Below are 13,201 nucleotides of genomic sequence, written 5' to 3'. Positions count from 1 at the left end.
TCTTAAAATACATTAGAAGTAACTGTTCTACACGAAATATAGTTCCTAAATACTGCAGTCAGTATTAATAGATTGTTAAATCCCACGGGACTGGAAGGAAAAATTTATCCACTTTAACCAAGTACGAGGCAACAGGATGCCAATGAGATGCTATGAACTCTTAAAAGTTCACCTGAAGAAAATAATTGAAAAACACCTCCTACCTGTTTCATACCGGAGACAGAGAACAGCAAACAAAGTGCTTTTTCCAACAACACTTTTGCTTCTGTAAAAAATTCCATTTCCAAACAGCCTGATATTCAGCGCTGATGTTAAGATCTGACTTATCCTTTTCAAAGCAATCTCCTCACTAATGCATCTCTCCCCACCAGCCTTCGCCGTGGCTGATCCCTTTCCTACAAAGTCGCCCGTGATTCAAACAGATAATTTCTGTTTTTAATCTAGATTCCAGAGGAAACCAAATTAACTTCTCAGCACCACAAATGGAAAGCACTGCGTCAGAGGAGTCACGCTGGAGGAGTTAAGGCTGTCAGACTCACCAATATATTACAATATAGAAGGTATTTATGGAAGCATCTCAGCGTTCCCAGACGAGCTGCCTGCTAGATGGCACGAAAACAAACGCACCATCCTCACATCCTGCCTCTCCTTCCTACACAAATCCCAGCTCCCAGCAGCCAGAGATACCAGGAATTAAGAGTGGCCCGACAGCAGCCAGCGGTTGGTGCCTCGCAGCTGGGAAAACATATGGAAACCCGACTGCAATTCAGCAGCAGTGCAGCTCATCAAGCAGATGTAGCCTTGACCTCCCACCCTCTGCCATATTTCTACTTCCAGGAGCCTTCCTGCCATGCCCAGAACATGTTCTTCAATGTGACATACCAAACTCAAAGCAGTCATGCTTTGGGTCTGATTGCTACAGAAGCCAAAAGCAGTACAAGAAGCACAAGAGCACAAGTAGGTGGAGAACACACAGACACAGAACTGTCCAATTTGGGGCAATGGGGAAGGAAACAAAATGTCTCAATACCAACATCCTCTGTTGACATCATGAGGATTCTCCCATACAAGCCAACAGAAAAGAAACCCCTCAAACCATGGGGTTAAAGGCTCCTATTTGCCACACTCCTATTTTGACAAAAGCTTTTTTTTTTTTTTATGAGACATTTGTCATTAACAAACTTCAGACAAGGTTAATGAAAGTTCTGTCACTTTAATGTCTAGCCTGCTTTAAATTACAGATGTCATCTGCCATGACTAAAGAAAGGGCACTGTGCAGTAATACCATAAACCATCATCTCCAGGGACACACAGGTAATTGCATAGCTCATTAAAGAACTGTTTTAATTATTAATTGACCGTGTCAGAGTTGTCCTTTGAAGTCGAGTTTAATTTTTTTTTTTTTTTTTTTCCCTTGCAAGCATGCTGATTCCAAGCTGACCTACAGAACTTTCTCTGACACCCCTAGAACCAGAAGGCAAAGCTTGGGACACAGCTTGTAGGATGGAACCATGGCCATGGGCCACTCTGCCCACTGCAGTTGTGTGACAGCACATAAGAAATAGAGCTCTTCAGTGGATGTGCAAATCAACCAAGAGCTCAGACAGGTTTCCTCCCTCTCCCAGTATCGTGTGCCTAAGGCACTGAATACCAACATCACCTTTCAGCCACCAGCCACAGCAGCTTCCCAGCTGTTGACATAACTTTGCTTCGAGAAAAGAATACTCAAAGATGAGACAAATGTGCTTGTTTTCGTTCCTGTAACCAAAACCAGGCACTGAATGTATTTACCTGCACTCCAGCCTATTTGGTTGCACTTGAAATCCATCAGCACAGCAAACACTGGAGGACCTCCAACAGGCTTCTCCACTCTACCACCCTGCAACCCAAAAGCTGTGCTTCCCCAGCAGAAACAACACACACATGATCCAGAAGGGAGTGACATCGACCATTCCCAATATAATAGGGTAAAAAAAGAAACCCAGAACCTAAAAACTATACAGAATTTCACATGAGTATCAATTAGGGGTGGAACTTGCATAAAACCATACCAATGCATCTAAAGTGCCATGAAAATACTAGGCAAAGAAACTAAGAGGTATATCTTTATAAAATACACCAAACAAGCAGCTTGTGGGGATGAAGTGTGAATGGGAATGTAAATGAAAATAATGTTTTTACCTTAAAACGACATAAATCTAAAGCTAGCATTCCACTATCCTATGACCTTCGTTCTCACCCAGTTCCTGTTCACACTATTTGCTAACGTAATTGAATCCTTCAAGCGTCTTTACATTTCATTCTGGTTTGGGGGACAATGCTGCTGAAACACGTTTGCCATCCATCTTTCTTAACACGCTTAATCTAAATAGAAGACTCAAATCCAAGATTGCGCCTTTGATGGATAGCTCACCTTTTTGTAACAGCATACCTCAAATGCATCCCATTATTGCTCTCAGAAACCTTACAGCAAACCTGTATTCAGAGTGATTTTAGCTTCTCCCACCAAGCTGGCTATCAGGCTATCATATATACTTACTGCAGTATAGCATGATTAAAAATAGATAAGGTTAAAGAAGTCGCCATGTATAAGACAGGGATATGTGAACGAGCTCAGCAGACCCACACAGTGTCATACAAGGCTTACAAGAATTTCACTTGGCAGAACTAAACCATCGCTCCCTCAGGTCACCCAGGGGTTTTCATTACAGTGAGGAACCTTCAGCAGCACACCAGCATCCAGGCAGGCTGGGCTGGCTGAGCTGATTTTAAAAATAAGACAATTAGCATAAATAATAATTAAAAAGCATTCTGTTTTTATTATTCTGCAAATGGAAATGTACTTAGCACACCTGTCCTCGTTGCAAAATAGAGCACGCACCCCATTAAGTCCCCAGTGAAACCTTTAAGTATGAACTTAATAAAGGCTGTAATATCACTTTATATATTTAGGTGAATGCTTCAGATAGGAAATAAAATGCATTTGTACGATAACAACAAAAAAATTAATTACTAATGCCACGCAGTGCCAAGAAATCCGCTTTTACATGGCTTATATGGTTTCATATTAGGAAAGTAACTTGGATAGTCTTGATAAAAAGCAAATATTTTCCTAGATCAAAGGGGCTCTAAGTACCACAGCAGCATAGCACGTATTGCTAAGAAAATGTGATCCTTCATTTCTCAGTTTGTTGTGTGATACAGATCCACATGCATCCAGCTTTCAAGGAAGCGTACGTTATTTTGCATGCAAATAAAGCAAAGAAAAACGCCTGCTATTCAGATAACAATGATGTACTCTTCTGTAATGAACAGCTGGTGATACTTCATATAGCAGGATTTACTGCATAATCGCTGGTTTACATCACTGGTTGATACCGAGATGCCACACACTCCCAAACCTTGGTTTTTCCACCTACAAACATCTCCATCTGCCTATCTGTAAACCAAAGCTATGCAGCCCTGTGGAGCTGGGGGTAAGTGTTGCAGTGGTTGTTTCTATGGGTTCTCACCAACCACTTATTACACGCTGCTTTCACAAGATATGAATACGATGCATTTTCCAGCATTTCACCGGGAATGGGCAGCTGTGCCAAGTAAGTGTCTACCCATCATACTTAACATATTTGGCAGCAGAGCAGCTGTCGAATCCCAGCCTAACAACGGGTGCAGGACATCTGCTCACATCCCAGAGACTTGAACAGAGCACCTTGTCTTATTTGAGCCTTGCTGGACTCTTCCTGGAGAAGCTGATTCTGTCATGTAAGCAGCACACGTGTTTTGTTAAGCAAATATCCAAACCAGAGGTGGTGCTGCACTGCTTTGTTTCTTTTCTATAAGAAAAGCCAACGACGACTATGAGGAGAGCACAGAAAAGTCAGACTGCAACGAAATCATACAATCAGTGAGGTCGGAAAAACAACCCTAAGATCATCCAGTCCAACCATCCACCTACCACCAACACTGCCCACTACCTGCATCCCTCAGTGCCACATCTCCACGGTTCCTGACCTGCTGTGGGGTTGCAGAGCACTGCAGAGTACAAAGCTGGGCACTTTGGGTGAGGGCAGAGCCATGCTCAGTAATAGCAAAAACAAACCACAGCAAAAGCAGGGGCTGTGACAAGGTGCACCTCCCCACTGCCCAACCTCCTCCATCCACATCAGTTGTCCAAAAAAGCAAGCTCAGTGCCACCTAATTGCTGTGGCAGCATACAGACACAGACCAGGGGGTATATATTAGTGAGGCATCTTCCAAGTGCACCACACCAGAACTCTGTAATGGCAGAGCACTTCATTCCTATCACGCGGGGTAAACAGAAGGCACACAGTGCTGGGACGAGCCTGCTTCTGCCATAAGCTTCAGAAATTCAACGTGACTTTGCAGGGCACTCGCTACACAGGCACACAGCAAAGCCTCAGAGTGTTTGTCATCGGAGCAGCTATGTGCCCTTCCTATGAAAGAAATGAAACCCATCTTCCCCCCATCCCTCTGAGCCATAATTAAAACTGCATGCTGTATCGTCAGAGCACAGCAAGGTCCCCCAAGGAGCCCGAGCCTCTGGCACATCCAAAGGCACCTCTTTACAAGGGTGAGCGATACCAGAGAAGCTGCAAGGATCATTGCACTGCCAACTATCAGAAACCGCCAGATAACCTTTGCGAGGGAAAGGAGAAATAAAGCAGAAGAGATCTGCAAGAATGAAGACCTTTTGTTATTTCTGGAAGCAAATTAGATGTACCCGTCTCCTCTTTTATCCCTGTTTAAGCCTTCCCTGGCTTCCACAGGTTGGGGAAGAAGAAAAATCTATGAGGTCAATGCCTTACGTCAAATTTCCAGCTTCTCCTCAGTCAATGAAGTAGTTAATTATAGTTTTTCTGCTGGTTTAATTCAGATAGAAAAGTCAACCACTTCATTTAATAATTTAGTTGAAACACGTCCACCATAAGTACACTCTAATTTCTCATTCCGTTTCCAAATTGAATCAATTTAAAGGCTGCCAATAATACAGCAGCAGAAACGCAAAAAAAAAAAAAAAGCATCCCCAACAATTGACAGTAAACCAAAGTTAGTCATTCTTCATACATTGACTGTTGTCTCAAGCCTGTGAAAGGAATCAGTGTACATCAACGTCTAGAAACTATTAACCTATCTACACCAGGCTGCAATAATTGAGCACAATTAGACATGCAATTTGGAGAATTCATCAAAACGAACAAAACCGCAGTAATTTGCCATCTAATTCTTGTTCCCTTTTGAAAGTACACACTGCATCTCCCCGACAGCTGCTGAACCTCTGAACCTCCCAGACTTTGGGAAATATCCCAGGGCAGCTCTTCAGATGTCTTGAAATAGAGCCTCGTTACTTCGGAGCAATCCTCCTTTTAAGTACAAGTCAATTAATGTGGGAAGCAATCTTCCCGTGAAACCCACTGAAATTATTTTAGGCTAAGTACTCCATTACAAACCTCAGAGCTTTTCTACCCCTTTTGTCATGAAATATTTTTACCTACAATTCAATTGTTCTGGAAGTCAAATTGCATTGAGTTCAGACGTCATCTCCAGTCCCCTTCAACCAAACAACCCCGGTGCCAATTTAATTTTGCCCTGCCTCACTGCTCCACAGCTTTTTGCATTTGCAGGAGCCCAGGGATTAGCACGCTGCCATGAGTGTTGAATTGAAAAGCGAGGCACAGAAGATGATTTGAAGATAATTTGTTGATAGGCACGCAACCCACAGTTGCTGCTGCAGAGACACTGAAGTCACCGCTCTCACCCATCATCTCCCATCACCCACCTTCAGCTCCTGGTCACAGCACCTCACCCACCTACTGCATGTTTCATGTCACAACCATGGCTTTCACTAACTTTGAATTACATCCCCATAGGCAGTTATTGCATCGTTTTTAAAGCACCAGCTCTTCTTTTTTTTTCCCCCCCTTCCACACGAGCAGGAAAAGAATCAAGCTAAAAGCCAAAAATCACTGCTTTGCGATTCACACATCTCAAATTTTCCACTGCTACCTACAATAGGAAAAGCTCAAGAAAAGACTAAAAAATAGGCACAGCACAGAAAGGAATACGCCTCAGTGTTTCAATGCAACCGAAACCCCACATCCTCAGGTTATCTCCCAGGAGGTGGAAACCAGAGTGAAATTTAGTTTCAAATGCTCATCTTCCAGAGCACCAATAACACACCTGGATCACAGCAACGCGGGTTAGGGGCAAATGAACTAAAAGAGCAGAGATAACAGGTACTTGTGATGCCAGTGCTCCTCTTTCCATAAATCTACTCCCCTTTATATTAAAGGAAGTCATTGATAGCAAATGGATTTTTCAATATATCACTCAAATATAGAATTTCAGTGCCTGGGTCATAAATTACCCGAGAGGCGCAGGGCTGGTGGGGGGGAGCCACAAGACAACAGCTACAAAACAGCAGCTCAGCAACAAGAAGCAACGATGCCCTACTTACAAAGGATATTTTTCTGCTAACTTTGTCATTTCCCACTTCTAAACTGCACCTATGAAGGATACTCAAGGGGATGCACGCTCCGATCCAAGCGGAAGTTTTCAAACTCCCCCTGGCAGCCAGAGGGACATGTCAGTGATGGAAGAAACATCAAAATCCATTGCAGGAAACGTTACAGCTCTCTGATTTTACAAAACTGTCTTGTAAAGCCATCGTAGGCTGTAGACTAAAACAAAGTTAGGCAGCACATGTTGCAAATGGAACAAAGGAAAGGTACAAAACAACCGAGCAGACCAAATGCTATTTGCTTTTGATGTCAGAGATTTCTTAAGGCTAAGAGCAAAACAAGATACTCTGATAATGTTTCCTTATAGTCCTTTTTCCATTTTTTTTTTTTACTTTTTTTTTTTTAAATATCTGTGGGGAAAATCTTGTTTGTTAAAACCAAAAAGCACGTGAAAAGCACCAACAAAGCAAATGAAGAAGAGAAGGTTTACGTTGCAGGCAGAACACAAATCTGTACTCACACGACTCTTGCAGCATTACCAATTGAAGAGGAAAATAATGCTTAAGCTCTTTAGAAGTGAGAGAAACTGCTTACGAGAGGAAAGGAATACTGAAGCACACACTACAAATCAGCTGTCTGCAGAGCCCAACGTTCACCTATCCATTACTATTTGGAGTGGCCAGTAGCACTCATTGATGTTCAAGCTGCACAAAGATCTATTAGTGCTATGAAGGATGCATTAAAAATACCTGATGTATGCAGACAATCACACTTTCTCTACGTGGCTTCACTGCTTTAAGCACCTGGAAATGAAGATAACGTTTGAGCAGCTGCGTCTTTCCGTACACAGGCTCTCTATTTTTATCTTGGCTTGCTACTTGCTTGATATTTAGGAATTGGCCGAGCTGAAAAGCAGGGTGATACAAGCCCTTGCTCCAAGGCCAGGCATACAGATCAGTCAGCACATCCCAGAGGCTCCATCATGCTCCAGCACACAGCCTCCTGCATGGGAAGCAGAACCTCCCTTTGGAGATCTCTGCCTAGAACCACAGAATCATAAAGGTTGGAAAGGGCCTCTAAGATCATCCAGCCCAACCAACCACCTACTGCTAATGCTGCCCACTCACCAAGTCCATCAGTGCCACATCCACCCTTTTCTTGAACACCTCCAGGGACAGTGACTGCACAGAATTGTATCTGTACCAACATGGTGGCATCCCATGGTGACACGAGCACACACAACATGGTGGTGCCCATCAGGACGTGTGCATGCACCAACATGGTGACACCTGATGGTGATATGAATGTACACACAGCACAGTGGTGCCCCTTGGTGATGGGTGTGCACCAACATGGTGACACCCCTCACTGCTGGGAGCCACGCTGCCTTGGTGAACACCAGAATCACCCACACCAAGCCTTAACTGACAGCTCTGAGAAGGATCACACGAAGTCTTACGACTGCCTCTGTGCTCCTGACACCAACGGGTGCACTTTCTCCAGGAAAGAGGAATGCACCACTGCCCAGCAGCAGCCAGTATCAAGTTGAAGGAAACCATGTTCACCTTTGCTGTGTACTGATGCAGCCTTGGATGCTCAATGCTGCCATGAACCCAATGGGATAAACAGAGCTATAGCACTGACATGTCCTTATAGGAAAGTTTCTGCAAAGTAAGATTAGGAGACAAGATAAACGTGGCTGTGCACATATACATATAGAAGCTTCTAGCTAAGTGCACGACAACCCCATTTCCCTTCTCTCTATTTTGTTTTGTTCCATCTACTAAAGCTTGACATTGCTTTTTTTTTTTAAATAATCATTTTTAATACTGCCTCTCAACCTACATTTTCCTCCTCTGCCGCCCTGTTGTGAGGTCATGATACATTGGTGACAAAGTTCCCATGGAAACAGACTGACGACATAAACATAAGATTAGGATTTCTCTGCAAAGCAGAAGATGGCTTGTGAGGGAGCAGGCTGTTACTCAAACAAATCTCTTCAGTAATAGCTGTGGGAATAGAGAACATTACAGGCAGAGTAAATTGCGTTTTGTAAAAATGTTCTCTCTTTTTATTTTTTTTTTTTGAAGTTTGCCCCCATGTGAAAGTCTCTAAGTCAGAACCTTAACATTATTTTAATGTGCTATTCTGTATTTAATAATCTTCTGCTTCAGACACTAGTCTGTTACCATGGGAATGACAGCCGCACAAATACAGGATTAAGGCTATCAAGCAGAAGGAGAAAAGAAATTATGAATAAGCTAGTTATGTTCAATAATTAGCAACTGTACGAAAAAACCAAAATCATGAATTTAGATTGATGCATTTATCTCAGTGTTTGAATACAACGACGAGGGTGTTATTGCTCAAAAATGGGATTCTAACACATTACCCAAGTATATTCTCTTGGTTTTTTTGGTTTTTTTTTCTTAAGTGTGTCCTGCTTGGAACGATAACTTCGTTTGCTCTCATTCCCATTTTCCCCTTCTCATTAAGGGACTCTCCACACGTCTGGTCGCACACACAAAAGACAGGTGCCTACAGCTGCACAGGCAAAGAGGGATGCTCATCCAGATCTTCACTTTATCACCCCCCCCCCCCCCCAGAAAACCACCTGTTGGACCCATCGTTTGCATTACTTTAATGTGGAGCTCTGCACAATGGGACTCAACTGCCCAGCTCTGAGCAGGTCACCACAAGAAATTAAAGCTTTTCATATTTTCTACTTAAAAAAACAAACAGAAAATGCTTTCTGCTTTAACTGGAATTAGCTGCAGTACAATGAAAAGTGAGTGACCCCGAATGGCTCCTCAGCTGCCCGTAGCTCTCAGCTCTCTGCCTCCTCCAATTTATTGACAGCACATCTGCCAGCACCCCGGGTTTTTCTGCTAGCCCTGCCCCCAGCACACATCTCCTGAAATACCACCTCCAGAAATCAGACAGAATTCTGTATTATTTAACTGGGTTCTCAGACAAGAAGGTAGTGAGAGCAGCTAACACCCACTATGAGATGCTCGTATTCTGCTGTAATGTGCCCAGCCATCAGTAACAGAAGGAAACAAACCTGACTTCAGACCTGACCATGTCTGCACCACCATTAAGAGGCAGCATCCTCTCCTATAACTCAACTGAAATCATCACTCACAGGACAGTCAAGTTTAAGTTTCTTCCTTTACCAAGACAACTTTTAATTAACAGTCAGGTACTTCAAAGTAGGGTTGCAAAACAAATAACCAAGGCCTCTACAATCAGAACTGACTGTGCTACAGACAATAAAGCAGCAGTTGGTATACCTCTCTTTCTAGTTGGAGGCTCCCACATCAGCAGGGAAGGACTTCAGATTCTCACAACCCCAAAATCTCAAGGGAGCTGGTAAGACTTCTCTAGCTTAAGAGAGAAAGGCTGGGCTTCAGGTTTGTACCACAAAAAGTTGCATTTTTCAAGCAGAGAAAAGATCCATCATTTGCCAGCCTGTACTCTCTGCTCACTTGAGATACTTTCCTCTTTGCATATCTGTTGCTATTAAAATTCCCCTTCCAGCATATAATTCCCTCTACTGGCTTCTCCTGCTTATTAGATAAGACAAAAAGTATTCAGAGAATCTGATCAGAGAGATCTTATTTTCTCCAGGCACTCTTCTGAATTTAATTCTAGATTAAGCATTACTTAAAAATAATAATAAAATAAATAAATAAAAAAAAATCCCTCCCTGCCTTTACCTCACACTCCCTTTCAACACTAAGCTGAAGAACATTCCCAAGCCAAGGAATCAAACTGCATTTGTAAATGAGGAGCAAGTAACAATTGTAAATATACTATGGAGAAAAAAGAAAAATCAGGAAAAAAAAATCAGCACACAGCAAAGGCTAAATGCATTTTTACAACAGGAATAGACAAGGAAGAGCTCAAATTCTCTTTTCCTCACTCCACTGGGATAATACCAGAAAAGGACAAAAACCTGTAACCCAGGAGTGGCGTCTCCAACCAACATGTGCTGACCCCACTCTGTGCTGCAGGGACACCACATCTCTGCTGGTCCATCGCCTCTGGACTCACTACTGCATGGAGCATCTCCCAGCTGGCACACGGCTTACGGTTTCAGTGACTCAGCAGTTGTCCAATGCAGAACATTAACACTCAAATCGCGTCCACTTACCTAAAGAAAATGGGAAGAAAAAGATCAATTTAGTACAAATGTAGCAAGTTAGATCCAAAAAAATCTAGGGAATGAAAAGTTTCATTTGGTGCTTTTATTCTGTAGTATCAAAATGCAATGAATATAGACCCCAGTTTCAAGTAACATCACAGAAAAATGAAAGGTGCTAAACGTGATGTTATCTGTGACTTAATGCTTCCCAGCAGCAGGTCTGTCCTGAGCTCTCATGCACACGTTTTCCAATGGCTGCATGGGTACCACCTCAGCTGGAGCTCAGCCCAAAGCCAGCTGCTGCTCAGGGTGTGCTGTTGTCAAAGAAACAAGAGGAACTCTACCCACAGCCTCTGGAAGTTCCCTGTTTATGTCCAGATGTATGACTACAGCCATGAATTAGCAGACAGAAGTGTTCACCACACGATACCAGTTAGAAACAGAATCATACAGGTTGGAAGAGACCTCCAAGATCACCACATCCAACCCCAACTCATCCCCACCATGTCCACCAAGCACATCCTCAAGTGCCACATCTCCACGTTCCTTCCATTTAACAAGAGGAGGGCAGAGCATGCAACAACAGCCATGAAACTTCTCATACAGGTGTTAACACATCCTTTTTTTTTCCTCCTGGAAGATGCTTTAGAACGTTGGGAAACAGCATCCACACTGCTAGCTAAAAGCCTTGGCCAAGCTTTAGCAGCCAAGTTAGGCCCCTGAAGAAGAGGAGAGGTTAATAAATACTGAAACAACCTTTGAGGCCTTTTTATTTATACCTACATACATATTAGCTCAGGGATTTGACAAATAATACTTCTCAAATCACTCCTACGATGTTAACACTCTTGAGTATTAACTTCACTGCGCCTGAAGGAAATGGGTCAATTTTAATTCTTCAAACAATTCTTGCCGGCACAATAACTCGTTTCTCCAAGCTAAGGCAGCAAGCAGTGTTTCTGTGCTAGGAATCCCAGCACAGCTCGTGCTCTGGGATGCAAAGCAGCAGGAAGGCAACAAACAGGGGCTGCCCTTCCCCTCCAAGAGAAGCTCTTGCTGCACGTCAGCTGATTGAAAAACCGAACTCCAAAGCAAAAACAAAGGAAGCCAAGGTGTCCCTGTAGCTGTAATAAGGATGCCACGAAAAAAGCAAAGCCATTTAAATACATGCCCTTGCCAACGCATCTTTAATTACACCCAGATCTCTCCCAAAGTGCATTTCTACAACTGCTGACATTGAATCCCTCCTCCCACAGGAGGGGCTCCGACAAGCAGAAACAAACCCTTTGCAATCCTCCCAAAGCTAGAAATGGATATCCTCAGTATCTCAACTGTGTCTGAAGTGTCTCAATACTTCATCATAGAATCAACTGAGATGGAAGTGACCCTTCAAGGCCAGCTGGTCCAACTCCCCTGCAACAAACAGGGACATCTATAGCTCAAGGTCCAACTTGACCTTGAATCCACTGGAAAAGCTCTTCTGGCCTTTTTCCAGGAGAAGAATTCCAGCAAGCACCTTGAGGTCACCGATTCTCTTCTTTTTTTTTCATTTTTATTTTTGTATTCTTTCTGCCAGCGCCAACTGAAAACGCAGCAAAGTGTCACACAGAGGAAAAAAATCCCATCATTTAGAACTCATAAACCACACGCACAAGTGGATTAACAGAAATTAAACCAGACATAATAAGGTGCCTGGAAAAAAAGTTTCCAGAGATGTAAAACTTCAAAGGGCACACATGTTCCAGCAGGCAAGAGAAGGAATGCAAACAGCATCTGAGCATCATGCAGATGGACAGCATAGCAAGGCCAAGGGAGGGCACAAAAGGAACCACCTGAAGGGATTTTGCACTTTTCCAGCACTAAGACAACTGAATGCATACCTCCACGTGGAGCTTCCAGACACTGAAGCAAAGGGTTTAATTTATTAATGCATTTGGGAAGGCAGCCACTGGGATGCTTCTTCCTATCAATTTCAATAGAACAAATCCTGGAGGTCGATTTTAACTCTGCCTACGTTTCCCCAGAGTGTGTCCTGCGCATCCTCAACACAGACAGCACACAGAAGAGCAACACTTCACTGCAGAGAGCTCACCAAGGAAAAATAACTCGTTTGAGGACAGAAGAGCTGCAGTAACTCCAATTGCAGCAGCCCTGAGTTAACATCGCATAATGGATCTATCTGCTTTCTGTAGCAGCTCTGCTAGAAGTCATACAGCAAGGACAGACCCCTGTGCATGCACAGCAGGAGCACATGCACAGCTGCAGGCCACAAAGCAACACCACACCAGGACACAGCCATCCTCCCACCTGCATGCCCCCAGCTCTGTGCTCACGCAGGGCAGCACCAGGATACCATCAGCCAGTTCCCATCACCTCAAACCTTCTTCCCACTCCTATCTGAGATCCCCCAGCCATTAGCTCGAGTCCTCACTGCAATGCAGATATGAGGTGTGTTTTAACTGTGCCCGATCTGTATTCTTCCTCAGTTACTTTTTTAGTACAGATAAAACTGAAGTTAAGCAGGTTCTTCCAGTCCCTCATTGGTATTCTCCCAGCAGAAGAAGTATTACTGTTT

At 43.4% G+C, this 13,201-nt stretch overlaps 1 protein-coding gene across 3 annotated transcripts in view; it reads right to left on the bottom strand.

Moving 5' to 3' along the window:
- Positions 1 to 13,201, bottom strand: part of CADM1 (cell adhesion molecule 1) — a 158,881-nt gene that overhangs the window by 108,611 nt on the left and 37,069 nt on the right. For 2 of the 3 annotated variants that reach the window (XM_090123485.1, XM_090123486.1), the window contains exon 2: positions 10,479 to 10,635. The exons of the other annotated variant lie outside the window; for it this stretch is intronic. In XM_090123485.1, coding sequence (XP_089979611.1) covers positions 10,479 to 10,506 — 28 coding nt within the window. In that variant the 5' untranslated portion in view covers positions 10,507 to 10,635. The remainder of the gene's footprint in view (positions 1 to 10,478; positions 10,636 to 13,201) is intronic. 3 annotated transcript variants of the gene reach the window in all.

Source organism: Phasianus colchicus, chromosome 23 (genome assembly GCF_987193195.1).
Source record: "Phasianus colchicus chromosome 23, bPhaCol1.hap1.1, whole genome shotgun sequence".
NCBI lineage: Eukaryota > Metazoa > Chordata > Aves > Galliformes > Phasianidae > Phasianus > Phasianus colchicus.
This window is presented reverse-complemented; position numbering and strand designations above follow the sequence as displayed.